The sequence below is a fragment of the Haliotis rufescens genome, unplaced genomic scaffold (assembly GCF_023055435.1).
Source record: "Haliotis rufescens isolate VD_foot unplaced genomic scaffold, xgHalRufe1.0.p SCAF_2, whole genome shotgun sequence".
Classification (NCBI taxonomy): domain Eukaryota; kingdom Metazoa; phylum Mollusca; class Gastropoda; order Lepetellida; family Haliotidae; genus Haliotis; species Haliotis rufescens.
Window position 1 is genome coordinate 41,642,437 of NW_025963890.1, and position 15,616 is coordinate 41,658,052.

At 39.9% G+C, this 15,616-nt stretch overlaps 1 protein-coding gene across 1 annotated transcript; it reads left to right on the forward strand.

The window, feature by feature from the left end:
* The first annotated feature begins 1,445 nt into the window (after nucleotides 1-1,445).
* LOC124118733 lies at nucleotides 1,446-12,076 on the forward strand. Its single transcript, XM_046480977.2, has 3 exons — nucleotides 1,446-1,880; nucleotides 7,971-8,102; nucleotides 11,711-12,076. The coding sequence occupies exons 1-3, from the start codon at nucleotides 1,547-1,549 to the stop codon at nucleotides 11,956-11,958; spliced, it is 714 nt and encodes a 237-aa protein (XP_046336933.2). The 5' UTR covers nucleotides 1,446-1,546; the 3' UTR covers nucleotides 11,959-12,076.
* Nucleotides 12,077-15,616: the final 3,540 nt, after the last annotated feature.

Consider the following 15,616-nt stretch of genomic DNA (forward strand, 5'->3'; position numbering starts at 1 on the left):
TCAAGTACGTGTATACTTAGAAAGTGAAGTATTTTTTTCTTTTGAGACTTTTTAGAGATAGGTGCACAGTAGCCATTTCTCCCCATCTAGCCAAGCCTAGGTTATTCACTCATTAGAGAGTGCAGAGTTAATTAACTCCCAGGTATTATTGGTCTCAGCCGGTTTAATCTGCTGTCTATATATGTGTCTTACAGATTGCATTGCCAGAGTGTTGTTTTAGCCATATTTCTTAATAGCTGGTTGTTTAGTTAACGAGTTTGCATATTCGTTCATTGTTTATGTATCATATTGTTTGCCTGTGGCAATTGAAGCCCACTTTAGATTGTCTCTCGTTATTATTTCTTCAGCAACCCATGCTTGCCGTAAAAAGCGACTATGCTTGTCGTAAAAGGCGACTAACGGGATCGGGTGGTCAGGCTCGCTGACTTGGTTGATGCATGTCATCGATCCCAATTGCGTGGATCGATGCTCATGTTGTCAGTCATATAATATTGCTGAGTGCAGCGTTAAACAACAAACAAACACAATTTGTAACACATGTCCGCCCGGAGAGCGGAAGGTCCGGGGTTCGATCCCGCCCGCGTCCTACCAAAAGACGTTAAAAGATGGTACTTGTTGTTACCCTGCCTGGCGCTCTGCATTAAGGGGCTAAAACAAGGACTGGTCGGCTCGAAGTCAGTATACGGCGTCTGAGTGGGGTATTCGTGTTAAACTGCGGCATGGAATCTCAGTAAGCTAGCACTATAACATCGGCATCAGTCCGGACTAGTACAAGCAGCCACACACATGTGCATGCACGTCGCTATATAAGTGCAATAATCTTGGACGCGACGTTAAAACCCAATTCACCTAACCTCACCTGCCTTCAGATTAGATTACACCGAATGAGTGCAACTACGAAATGATCGGCTTGGGGTTGTGTTGTACTCCACACTATCCCGGAATCTGCTATCAACTGTCGCTTTATACGTGGTTAAGCTAGTGTGATCTTGCATAAGTGATTGTGAAATTTCGACGACTGTCAAATAGCAAAGGGAAATATTTATGAATGTGTTTCCCAATGTATATGGATTATTTGGTTTCCTGTTAGTTATAAACTGGATGCCATGCCTCTACCTCGAATTACCTATTCTCTATGGACGTCCTTCACAAAAATTGTATTATTGGACAATTATTGGGAATATATTGTTCAGCTCGCTCAAAAACGGTCACATGTCGGGTGACCTGTATGCCGTTATATAGCTGAGATAATTAATGCTCAGAGTAAAACACACAAATATTGATTTGGTATTGGTTTTAGTAGTAATATGTCACGCTTTGGTTTTCGTCTTAATGACAACTGGGCGTTCCTCATCTATTGTTAATCCTACAAACGTTTGACAATAAAGAAGTCATGAAAATCAGTCAACAGTGCAAACTGCATTGATATTCTCCGTGTGGTTTCTATCTGTGTCGGAATCAACAAATTGGATTCAACAACGCTTACTACACGGACGTACTATTGCATCTGACATATTAGTTTCCAATCACTCTCGGACACAACAAAATGACAGCCTTTGTCATGTGTAAGTTTTTCTCTGTTGTATCTCTACTACTCCAAATACACTCTTACACCTGTTCTCGGTGTGAAAAAACCCAACTTGTGCCCTTAGCTGACTTTGACAATTTATTCGTGAACGAGCACGTGTTGTGGAATGACCAAATGGACAGCGTAGCGGAGTGTATCAGTCGCTGTTTCCAAGATACTCGCTGTCGAAGTGTGCAGGTACACGGGATCACGAGCGGGTGTACGGGTCATGCTACAAGCTTTGCTAGTCCTACCAAGATATACCCTCCGGCCACTGCTCTAGAAGGTTCCAGACTCTTCCTACTGCCAAGAGGTAATTATGAATATCAAATATAATACATCTTCTTTTACCTTCCTAGGACAAAAAAGTGTTTCACAAAAGTATCCTAATTCTAAGACACCCATCACGTGTGGCTTTCCTCTCACATCAATCTGACAGGCCGTGATATAACTGTGCATAGACACACCATGCCAAAAGTCAGAGTTACGTTAGAAATGAGAGTTTGTTATGTGGCCATTGTAAATTATAAGGTCTTAGAATGGAGTACATTATTAGAGGAGCCGTATGCACAAAGATTTTAGTACATAAAACTCTAACGAGAAACGTGTTCACAAGTACCTTTAAGAGGAGCTCTAAATCCTTTGCTATTAATTGATTGATTTTGAAGTTAACATAATCGTAATGTGCCATGTGCCTCTAAACAAGCACCTGTTCAGAAACTGAGAGTTTAAAGAAAAATAACTAATTGCATTATGTGTATTATGTGGCTGAGTGAAATATATATTATGTACCACCCATTCTTATGTTATTAGGACTTGTCACATCTACATAGTGTAGAATGCCCGTGAAGATCCGGGGTAGAATAGGTCTTCAGCAACCCATACTTGCCGTAAAAGGCGACTATGGTTGTCGTAAAAGGCGACTAACGGGATCGGGTGGTCAGGCTCGCTGACTTGGTTGATGCATGTCATCGATCCCAATTGCGTGGATCGATGCTCATGATATTAATCACTGGATTGTCTGGTCCAGACTCGATTATTTAAAGGCCGCCGTCATATAGCTGGAATATTGCTGAGTCCGGCGTAAAACAACCAACCAACCAACCAACAGTATAGAAAATATTAGTGTAGATACAGAATACTCCTACATTCATATTGATTGAGATATGGAAATATGTCAGAAAATAGAATACAGGATAAAATAAACAATGTTAATATTCAAATAAATTGTATATCACTTAAATAGTCTCATGTCTTTGTCATATTTCATTCGCTCCATGAGTGATACGAGGTCTGGTCAAAAAGTTCTAAGCCCTGATCAACTTTCAACTATGTACGATAACAAAGTGAATTTGTCAGTGTAGCACATTTTTTTAGTAGTTCATTGCAAGTGTCTGTTGAGACCGTTTGTATATAACTGACAGCCAGTCGAACGTGATAGAGGTTCAAATGGACACAGACATGGAAAAGAAGGAGTACCGAACAGTCATCAAGTTGTTTTTCAATTTAGAGAAAAATACTCCACAAGAAATTCATGACCGCATGTCACAAGTGTATGGGCATATTCCACTGTTAAACGTTAGGCAGCTATGTTTAAGGCTGGGATGATGGCCCTAGGTCTAGACGCCCTCGACTTCCATCAATGAAGATTCAATAGTCAAGGACCAACCTGTAGGTCCCGTGACCAAATCATGGAAACACAGGTTTAAAAGTGTTTTTGAGTTTCCTGATGTATACTGAACAATTTTGACTTGGGCTGCCCAGTTGTAAATCCCGGGCATTTTGGGGAAGGGTCAACAAAGGTCAAACAGGGGTCAACATTCACTTTTGGCAGTCGGTGAAATTCACAAACACAGTTAACATTGTCCGATAGTCATGATTTTAGTGTCTAATAATATGTTTTCTGACATGACAAATTCAACCAAGCAACTTTTAAAAGTAAAGGCTGACAATGTTTCTCAGAGACTAGGGTTGTTTTTCACTTTAAGAACATTTGACAGTTTAATTTCAACCTTGATGATCAGTTTTGCCAAGTTTCATCTTTCATCTCAAAGTATGTTTACAGTGTTTGGACAAATAAAGTTTCTCATATATCTATCCATTGTGACGTTTCTTTTGCGGTTCAGTATATGTTCATCACGTCAGGCATTCACATTATCATAACAGGTTCAATTGTGTTAATGCCAGATGATGTAATCAAAACTTTATATGCACTAACTAAATTGACAATCATGTCAGTTAGACACGACAGGGTATGCTTTATGTTCAATCCCGTTATGACTACTGAAAAAGAAGACCCGTGAAGATCCAGGGTAGAATAGGTCTTCAGCAACCAATGCTTGCCATAAAAGGCAACTATGCTTGTCGTAAAAGGCGACTAACGGGATCGGGTGGTCAGGCTGCTGACTTGATGGATGCATGTCATCGATCCCAACTGCGTGGATCGATGTTTATGATGTAAATCACTGGATTGTCTGGTCCAGACTCGATTATTTACAGACCGCCGTCATATAGCTGGAATATTGCTGAGTGCGGCGTTAACCAACAAACCAACCAAGCAACTAAAAAAGAAAGGGGTAAAATTAGCATACCTATAGAATAATGGACTACTCCAGTCGTCATCTGTACTCTGCCCAACATACACGAACAGTTAAGAGATTAAAGGGGCACTGATCTAACGCAATTCCCCGGGACTGGTTGTTGCCTTTGTTATTGTTTTTTCCCAGTGAGTACCCGGATGTATAGCAGAAATCTAGACTAGTTCGCGACCTCTGCTGCGCCTTTCGTAAGCGCATTAGTCGCTTTTATGGGTAGTAATAAGGGCGTATGGTCACATTGATGAACAAAATGAAATACAGTTTTCGAGATAATAAGGAAATGTAGGTATCTTTGTGGGTAGCATCGGTAATGGTGACGAAGTTTTGATAAGTCACTTGCTTGGTAATTTTGCGATTTTCGTTTACACTATTTTGACTTGCAACACAAAGTACATATTTCACCTGAGCATTGCTTTTTTTATAGTGTGTATTTTCTTTTACTGTCAAATGTGTAACGTCGTAATATTTAAACGTCTAAATATTCAGTTATTTTCAGTGACTGAAAAACATTTCCATCTGTATTATTATGATAACAAATTCCAAACATTTTGATGTTTAATGTCATCACCAAGAGATTGAAAATGTTACGTTGAGAAAAGTACATTTATATGTTGTTTGGCTTCTAATCCTACATAATAATCTGTTGTGATGTTTGTAGGCCCTTTTGATCGTCTCAATCAATCTGGAGAGATTTTTTAGTCAAAATGACTGAAATATTTACACATTTTATAAATTGCCTCAGAGAATCACATTTTACAAATTGACGGTAATATATACACGCTTACAAAGGAAAAGACCTGTGAAAACAACGTCTATCGCGCATTGAAGAATTTCCCAACCAAGACGAGGGGAAACAAGAACGAATCGGTTCAAATGAAGGAAAACAAAATGCAAATATCATAATTACAACCTACCAAATTTATGTGTATAAATTTTAGGCAGCTTCCTTGTTCGAGGAATGTATCCGTGAATATCCACACAAAGGAATAATATCCCACTCGTCTGCAGATGTACAAAGAAACTTATTCGATGTCACGTGTCTCAGTAACAATCAAATATTTTAAAAGATATATGTCGTTTCGGGATATTATAACCCGTGTTCGTTTCTCAACTGATCACTTGGATTGTTTCAGGTGTTTTACATAGGTGTCAAGTCTCAATGGTCGGCTGAGAAAGCCCACGTGACAACTGTTTTCATAACGTTCACGGTTCCTAAAAAATCCATTGAGTGATAGATAACAATGATCAATCAATCAACGTATTATAAGTTAACCCTCTGAACAAAGTATGTTGTTTTTACATCGGCACTTCACGCCATGGTATGAGTGTATTCCCTTTGTTTTAGTAAACCTAGACATGTAAACACTCACTCTTGACATATCCACTGTGCAAGATAACAGTGATTAATCAATCAACGTATTTTCTGTTAATCCTTTGATGACTAGGAACGATCCGTTGATTTACAAAAAAAGGTAAATCAACTGATCATTCATCTCTTGCTGGGCTGCCACGTGCATATTACATAACACACATTTCACCTCACTTCAAACCTGGATTTAGATTGAATAATTACCCCAGACACAATAAATGCCAAATGGGAAGCTTTGTCAGGTAATCTAACTGGTGCTACCACTAATTGTACCTGTAATAAATTCATTAACTGAGCATCAAGTGAATGACGTCAAATACACAAGTGAAGGGTTATACGAGAAAACGTGGATGTCAACAAAGGAGTAGTAATCGTATTATCGACGCAAGCCGAAATCCGAAAATGCTTTCACTGCATGGATACTTTTTTAGTATAAAACTATAACCATCTGGGGTATTTCCAAATGACGACATCCGATGAGCTCCGCTGTTCTTTTTGTCTGCTTGTTTAGGCTGAAGAAATTAATTAACATGCGGCCTTTGTCGAAATCTGTATAGATCACAGTTAACCAATCAGTGTTTATGCAAAAATGCGTAAAACAAATATTGCCTCCAGCCTCCAAGTTTATTTAGCTGTCCTTGCAGACGGTAGCCCAGTTTCTGGTCACGCTCAGTTGCGTTGCGTATCATCCGGGTACTCACGGGGGAAAAAACAATAACAAAGGCAACAACCAGTCCGGGGAATTGCGTTAGATCAGTGCCCCTTTAAGAGATGTGGTTTTTTTTGTAAGTGGATGTCAATTTCGTTGCATTATTTCTTCTTATATTACTTATTTTCATAACGACTACAGATAATACCTTACATTATTAGGATAATCTTGGGATAATCTCTGTGAGTAAAGAGCGCTAATCTGGTGGTGAACCAGATATTTGTAAGGACCTGGTTCTTGAAACAGGAATACAGTTTCGTCCTTATAAACAATTCAAAATGACTTTAAATATCCAGTTCACCAGGCTGTCAAAGATGAACTTTACCACTGACATATACATGTAGGGGTGTTTTGGCCCATTACACTCAATGTGATTGGGGAAAAAGTATGACACTTGTAACTTTAAACGTGTGAATTCATGAACATATGAATAATAATAGGAATGATCAAATGATTACTACAAGGAATGTGTTTTCTTTTTTCCCAGTATGACTACTATTTCTTAGTATCTATCCATTGAACTGTCAGGGGATGTCAGGTAGTAATTAGCAGTCACTGCACCATGAGTGAGTGAGTTGGGTTTTACGCCGCTTTTAACAGTATTCCAGTTATATCACGGCGTGTCAGCTTAATGTGGGAGGAAAGCCCGAAGTGATGCAGGTCTCAGATGTTTACCACTTCGGTGAAACCCACGAGCACGGGTATGGTGCTGACAAACCTAGAAATCGGGGGTGAACCGGGATTCGAACCCACAATCATAGGTTTCTGGCGTGCCCAAGGGACGCAACTCTGCACAGCGAATCAGGGCGCCTTACACGACTGGGCCACCCGTGCCCCCCCGCGCACCATGAGGTATGCGTATTGAAACAGTAGTCATAATGGGAAGGTGTCTTGTGTTTCCTGTATCAGTGAAGCCACACCGCTGTAAATTAGTACCTAGATCTAATGCATAATTTCAACGTTTTGTGAAACGGTTTGTTAATCTTCAGAATAAGGCGCAGAGTGGTGTGGTGCATGTAGTTAATGATATATTACTGCAGCAGTGATGGCGGGAGAAGAACCAAGGAGCGCCTTCGAACATATTCGAGTGATGTTTCGATTACTTCATCAGAAACTGGGGGGCACGGGTGGCCCAGTCGTCTAAGGGGCCGCGATTCGCTGTGTAGAGTTGCGTCCCTTGGGCACGCCAGAAACCTATGATTGTGGGTTCGAATCCCGGTTCGTCCCTATTAAGTTTCTAGGTTTGTCAGCACTATACCCATGCTCATGGGTTTCACCGAAGTGGTAAACGTCTCAGACCTGCATCACTTCGGGCTTTCCTCCCACATTAAGCTGACACGCCGCGATATAACTGGAAGACTGTTAAAAGCGGCGTTAAACCCAACTCACTCACTCACTCACTCGCTCATCAGAAACTGGCTCCATTCAACACACCGATCTACGAGCTGTCATTAATCTGTGTTAGAGTATTTGTGCCCGGATAGTCGTATCATTACGAGTGAGTGAGTGAGTATGGCTTTACGCCGCTTTTAGCAATATTACAGCAATATCACGGCGGTGGACACCAGAAATGGGCCTCACACATTGTACCAATGTCGGAATCGAACCCGGGTCTTCGACGTGATGAGCGAACGTTTTAAACCACTCGGTTACCCGACCTCCCCCTTAATATTAAGAACCTTCGGGGAGTGGAGCCCTGATATTCATGTTTTCTTTGTATACTTTCAGCCTCCCACTTCATAGGTAGTGCTTGTGCCAGTGATGGTGACTGTCATGTGGCGACCTCTGTGTGCAATGATGGAGTCTGCACCTGTCAGATTGGGTACTGGTTTTCCGCCTCACAACAGGCCTGTGTCACTGGTAAGTTTTGTACGTCATGGTTGGGGCGGTTGTAAAGCGGTTAAAACGTCATGAAGACGTCATGGTCATTGGTACAATGTGGAAAGTCCATTCTTATGTCCCTCTTCATGAATTGTCGTATTGCTGGAGCATTAACGTGAGTGAGTGAGTGAGTGAGTAAGTGGGGTTTAACGACCCTTTGAAAAATAGCCCACAATCACAAGTGTGTTGCCAAGGGAATTAACTCTGTACGTTGAATTAATGCGCCTCGGGCGACTGGGTCACCGGTGCCCGGATATCACCAAAGCCATACTCACTTACTATCTCTAATGTACACCGTGACACGAGTTGTTACCGTTTACTTGCTGTGATGTTAACAACCCTAAAAAAGATTGGCATACGAGCTGAGCACGCAAACTGGAATAATATCAAAGTATTATTGCAAGAATGATTGTGCAAGTTACATGAATACTGAATCAACTCACTTTTGTAAAACAGGCATAGGTTGGTAGGCACCCATTATAGTCCCGAATCACAACGGGGTCTTCTTCATACATAACAACATTGATTTCAGCACTTGACATAGTTGTCTGTAGGGTTTTCTTTTTTTATATTGTTTGGTTTTTGTTGTTTTTCATCTATTTTTAGGGGGGAGGGGGGTGTAGCAACGTTGCACGCGGTCGGGGGTATGGTGACACGCTATCAGCCAAGTCACAGAAGACCCGTGAAGATTCCGGGGTAGAATAGGTCTTCAGCAACCCATGCTTACCGTAAAAGGCGACTATGCTTGTCGTAAAAGGCGACTAACGGGATCGGGTGGTCAGGCTCGCTGACTTGGTTGATACATGTCATCGATCCCACTTGCGTAGATCGATGCGCATGATGTCAATCACTGGATTGTCTGGTGCAGACTCGATTATATATTACAGACCGCCGTCATATAGCTGGAATATTGCTGAGTGCGGCGTTAAACAACAAACAAACAAACAAACAAACCTTGCAACCCAATCCATTTAGCCGCCTCATACGGTCACCAGATGCTGATGCTGGTTATGGTAATTTGGAATCATCACTGGGCCGTAAGTGGTTTGTCCTGCAATATGGGGATATGTACAAATGGAATTTAAACGACTCCGAAAAGTAAACTCTATGGTCCTGTCTTTTTTGGACAGCCTATGTGGCATATATTTGTGGCAGTATATATTGAATTAACCACACAAAGGAAAATTATGTCTTCAACTGTTCATCCGAGAGTAGCATAATTCATAAATCCTTCAATACTTCTTTCTGAAACTTCGTATGAGACTATTGCTGGACTGACGCTTCCTGCTGATAAGGTATATTTTGGCGTATCTATGGTAGCATGTTGGACATCAAATGAGGGTAAGATCCTTCCAAACTCAAACAGTTTGTATGTACATCAGGCAAATCGGTGTGTCACCCATACAGATTCAAAGGTCCATTGAAAAATGTGGCTCTGAGCATCTGTCGCCATGTACTTGAATTCATGCCATACGCGATAAAAATACATAAATGTACTTATAGGGTAACATTATACCTGATGGATGACAGGTGTTGAGTGAGATATATATTCAAGGTCAAAAGATCATTTCTTATAATAATCGTAGATGGGCACTCTTAACGAGACAAGAGAGTTGAGAGACTGACGCAGTTTTACTGATCTTTCACTGACATAACTATCTCAACCTTATAACATGTATCAACTACAATGGATATAACGTTACTATATAGCTAACCCAGTTCTAGAGAGAAAGGGACCCCTGAAGATTCCGGGGTAGAATAGGTCTTCAGCCACCAATGCTTGCCGTAAAAGGTGACCATGCTTGTCGTAAAAGGCGACTAACGGGATCGGGTGTCTTGGATCGCTGACTTGGTTGATGCATGTCATCGATCCCAATTGCGTGGATCGATGCTCATGATATCAATCACTGTTCCAGACTCGATTATTTTCAGAACGCCGTCATATAGCTGGAATATTGCTGAGTGCGGCGTTAAACAACAAACCAACCAACAACCAACTAGAGAGAAAGGATGACAAAATAAATTTACATTCACTTGGAATTAAGCAGTATTTAACTTTCTTAATGGTATAATGTAAGCATTATACTAAAATAAAATCTCCCTATCGTTTTATATCTATCGTTGTGGCTGATGTTATGACGTTCATGAAAACCGCTTCTTTGCCAAATGGTGCAAACCGAAAGGTCTCACGCTCTAAGTGAAAACAAGAACAATATATATTACCGACGCACACCGTGTATTGTTACAGTTGCTCCTAACACGCTTACGCATATACTCACGCACCTACAGTCATGAAAATGCTGATACTATTAGACAAATACCTAGACTTGTATAAGTGACTCTGTAGAACATAAATACTCCTTAGTCCGTTGAGACCCGTGAAGATCCGTTGTAGAATAGATCTTCAGCAACCCATGCTTGCCGTAAAGGCGACCATGCTTGTCGTAAGAGGCGACTAACGGGATCGGGTGGTCAGGCTCGCTGACTTGGTTGAAGCACGTCATCGATCCCAATTGTGTGGATCGATGCTCATGATATCAATCACTGGATTGTCTGGTCCAGACTCGATTATTTACAGACCGCCATCGAGTGCGGCGTTAAACAACAAACCAACCAACCAACTCAGACCGTTGTAAATGGACATTGGGTCCTGGAATATATGACATTAAGCACTAAAATTTAAAGATAGACACAAATAATACCTTGAAATCTAACTCCGACCATGATGATTTCTCAGGAATGATAACCACTGGGGTTTTGAATATAATGAAGATGTTCGTAATATCTGACCAAGAAAGTGCCAGTATTCTTCTGGGTATGTACCAATTATTAGAAGGTATACCTTCGACAATACTTTGACTGATAACGTTGCTTTGAGTGACTCCTCGTTTGTTGTACAATAAAGTACGGTTATAACGAACTCAAAGGGACTACTAATTTAAGTTCGTTATAACCGTAGTTCGTTATAAGCATATATACAGCATAACTACAGCAAATAGTCGGGACCAAAAAGTAGGTTCGTTATATCCGTCAGTTCGTTATAAGCGTGTTCGTTATAACCGTACTTTACTGTATTATCTGAGAGCTATAGGAACAGAAACACGACAGCTGAACTTTTGACGTATCGAGGAAGGGGGTATATGTCACTGATTGATAAAGCTCACTGCCAAATAGTCCATGTAGCAAAAGTAATGTAAGTCACCACGGTCCCTAGTGAGGTGGCCTAACTTTGGTTGCTGTGATCTATAGCCCATTTTTATATTGTATTGTTGATTGAAAATGTATTCTTTTAACTGTTCTCGACTAGTTTTAAAATCGAAACTGTGATATTCTAGTTATCTTACTTTCCACCGTTGACAGGTTTTAATTAAATCAAAATATAGTTATTATAACTGTTTCGTCACGATATGGCTGAAATATTGCCGATGTGAAGTTAAATTTCACTCACTCACTCACTGCCAAATATTCAATAAATTAGGTTTTATTCCTAATCTAAACTGGGAAAGTAGACAACCAATACAAAAAAATTCAATGTTATGTGAACCTCGCTGTAGAGTTTGTAACGTGCGGTTTGTTATTTGTTTTAGAATGTTCTTCTTTGGGGCTTGGTCTCGTTCGTTACGATGGACACGTCATCTTTGGATATGATATGACTGTCCATCTGATGGAAGAAACGTCTTGCCAACACCTCTGCAACGGCACCTGCTCCAGCTTGGACTACGACGAAAAAAGATCTCGTTGTTATATTAATAACGGCACATACCTCTCAGTGGACGTCGCATCTCGGGGTGAAGAGGATAAATGGGTGTACTACCAACGTAACTGTGCTCAATAGACAAAGGACAAAAAAGCACACTACCAGAATATCTGGATCATATGCTGTCAGTGGACATTATCTAGGTGGATGGGTATTTACGTATGTATTTATACGAGGATTTATACGATATTTAAGGGACCCCCCCCCCCCCCCCCCCCCCCCCCCTGTTTCCCGACATGCCTGGGACGATGGGTTCTCAACCGACCTCTGCGTCCCAAGAATTTGCAACAGCTTGGGCAGGCCCTACAAGAAAAATGGTAAATGATATAAAGGGAGACAACCCGGCATTGGATTTCTAGGATCCCTAAAAGACGTCGTGCCTGCATCGATATTCACGTGGCATCGACAAGATATTGACTTTACTCTGAAGATTCCACAAGGTCTTTTCTTTCGTCAGTTTCTGAATAAGCTTAGGGAGTCCCTTAAATATGGGATTTGTATCTATATGTTGTTGGTGGATATATATTGAAATGTTGACAGTGGATATGTAGATGCATGTTGTCGGTGGATGTGTATATATATACTGTTAATTGATATGTATTATATGTGGTGAATTGGTATTCGCGTTATATATGTAGAAGAGAGTAGTTCTGTGTATATTGATCATGTTTCAATAACTAGATGTTTCACTTCAGTATGTTGTCAATAATGTTGTTTTGTATATTTCACATACTGCATTAACGAACAATTATTTATTTATTTATCATTTCAGGATGCATAAGGTATTTAAGTAGTTGTAAGTTAAGTATCATCATTAAACTTAAGCTCTATTCTTTTGTTAGGTTTTATTCATTAGGTCTGTCAACTGCATTGTAGGGTAGACATCAAAGGCGAACAATAAACACATTCCTGGCTATTACAAAGAGATAATTAAGAACGGGACAGATTTGCCATCTTCGATCGATCGAGGGCAGGTTTTGCCTCTTTCGAGATGAAGGTCAGCGATTTGGAGGCGGTGGAGTCATGGCCAGGGGGGGAATCTGTGGAGACTTCAAGACAAGGCCGGTTGCCATTCAAGACATCTATCCTGCACAGAGGTATTTGGAACAAGTTCTGAGACCTGTTGTGCTGCCATTTATCAACAACAGCTACGGGGTAAATCCTCCCGGCAGAACAACGTTAGACCCCATACCGCAAGGCAAACACGACACTTCCTGAACAACATGAACGTCAATATTTGGCCATGGCCTACATATGTTCTCCTGACATAAAACCCCATCGAACATTCGTGGGATCATGTTGACAGGCAAATCTATACTAGAAACACCAGACAACCGTCAGGGCCTGGAGCATACCTAATTCCGTCCTCGTTCCATGAATATTTTGCTTATGAAGACAAAGAACAAAATATTTGATGAAGCAATATCTTTCGTAATATCGATATTTACGCACAATTTAGTTACACGGTAAATAATCACATTGTGTTTAAGGTAATTGATGATGGTTGCAGCAGCGAGTACTTCAAGTCTCAACCTACCAGTGTACGATTTGTTTGGGGGCACTGATATACGGTTTTTTTCAAACAATTTCTGTTCCATTTGATATAAACATATTTATTTCCATAAAGTGGAGGGATTGGCAAAAAAGAAAATTTTGCTTATCTGAATGCCTCTCCCAAAGTTCCATTTCAATAGTATGCAGAGAATATACTAGTATTAAGGAAGGTATTGCATAACAGCATGTGATATTAATTAAATTGTACATGGTGGGGGCATTATTTTTAAACAGTGGATGTGTGAGTATAAACAAGTGTATAATGTATTCAGAATTGTACTTACATTACATGTTATGAGTGCTTCAGTCGATTAGTGGTGTCAGGAACTTGACTTGAAATACATTAAAATCAAATTAAATGAAATTGTTTGCTAAGGTTACAAAATTAGTTTTAAATAAACAGTAGGATTTAAATCTTTAAAATCAAATAAGAAGTGAGATCATTGATCAAACAGAGCAAATGATTCCATTTTTGTGATATAAATATTGAGTATTATTCTTATAAGCAATATATTTTTTCTGTTTTACAAATGTCCGTGACAACCTTTAGAAAGGTCTCATAAGATAACCTTCGAGGCTTGATGCTTGAGACATAAATACATCTTTCACTTTCTAGGAGAATATGGTTCACAACAGTGAATTAAGTCCAAAGACAAAAGAATATCTTGTGAAAGTGATATCAAGTTGAAGGCTTCTTTTCATAAGTGACTGCACTTGCATCCAAAATGAACGAACACGTTCACAATCACAATATAAATGTATAAATGATCTTCGCTATTACATTTGCAAAAAGGTTTTTTTTCTTTCTAATTTGGGTAAATACTTTATTCCGTTGTATTTTTAGATAATATATTTTTTCCATTTCTCAAGATGTTTATCAAATTTGTTTTAACTGATGAATTCATCATAACAAATTTTAGATCCTTTTGTAGATTCTAATAAACCATGTTGATACCTTTGTTGTATAAAATCAAATCTTCATCTTTAATTATTTCTCTCATTGTCTCGGTATGTTATTTAAAAGATGTTGATAATCTAATATTGTTCCTTTTATGTTAAATCTTTCTGTTAGTTCTTCAAACGAAAGAAAACCATTGTTATGACAAATATCACTCATTAATTGATTTCCTTGATTTAACCGATTTTTAATTAAGTATGATTTTTCATATTGATGATTCAACCATAATGGTTCTTCCATTATTTGTAGGGGGCACGGGTGGCCCAGTCGTCTAAGGCGCCGCGATTCGCTGTGCAGAGTTCTTGGGCACGCCAGAAACCTATGATTGTGGGTTCGAATCTCGGTTCTCCCAGATTATGTTTCTAGGTTTGTCAGCACCATACCCGTGCTCATGGGTTTCATCGAAGTGGTAAACGTCTTAGACCTGCATCACTTCGGGCTTTCCTCCCACATTAAGCTGACACGCCGCGATATACCTGGAATACTGTTAAAAGCGGCGTTAAACCAAACTCACTCACTCACTCACTCCATTATTTGTTCTATAGTTATACTGTCCCCAAGATTGTGTTCCTCACAGTATTTTCCCCATGCATAAATAGCATCTTTACAGAAAGGATTATCTTGGCTTGTGTAGTTTCCTGTATTAGCCCACAACAAAAAGATATCTTAAATTGGCAAGTTGTTGTGATATATACTTATTAAAGCAGGATAAATAGACAGACTATACTCTCATTGAAACCTTGATATGTAACTGTGACGTTAAATAATAACTCCCTCACTCACTCACTCACTTGATATGTAACTGTGACGTTAAATAATAACTCACTCACTCACTCACTCACTTGATATGTAACTGAAACGCAATACAATCTTCGGTGAGACTTGGAGCATGCTGCTTGGTTTGTTGTTTTACGCCGCACTCAGCAATATTTCAGCTATATGACGGCGGTCTGTAAATAGTCGAGTCAGGACCAGACAATCCAGTGATTGACAGCATGAGCATCAATCCAAGCAAATGGGATACGATGACATGCTTCAGCCAAATTTCAGTGAACCTGACCACCCGATCCCGTTAGTCGCCTTTTACGACAAGCATAGTCGCCTGTTACGGCAAGTATGGGTTGCTGAAGACCTATTCTACCCCGGAATCTTCACGGGTCGCGAATAATGTAATTCCGTAAGACAAAGACAAACGTGATTCGAGTCTGTGGCGTTCTCAGCTAA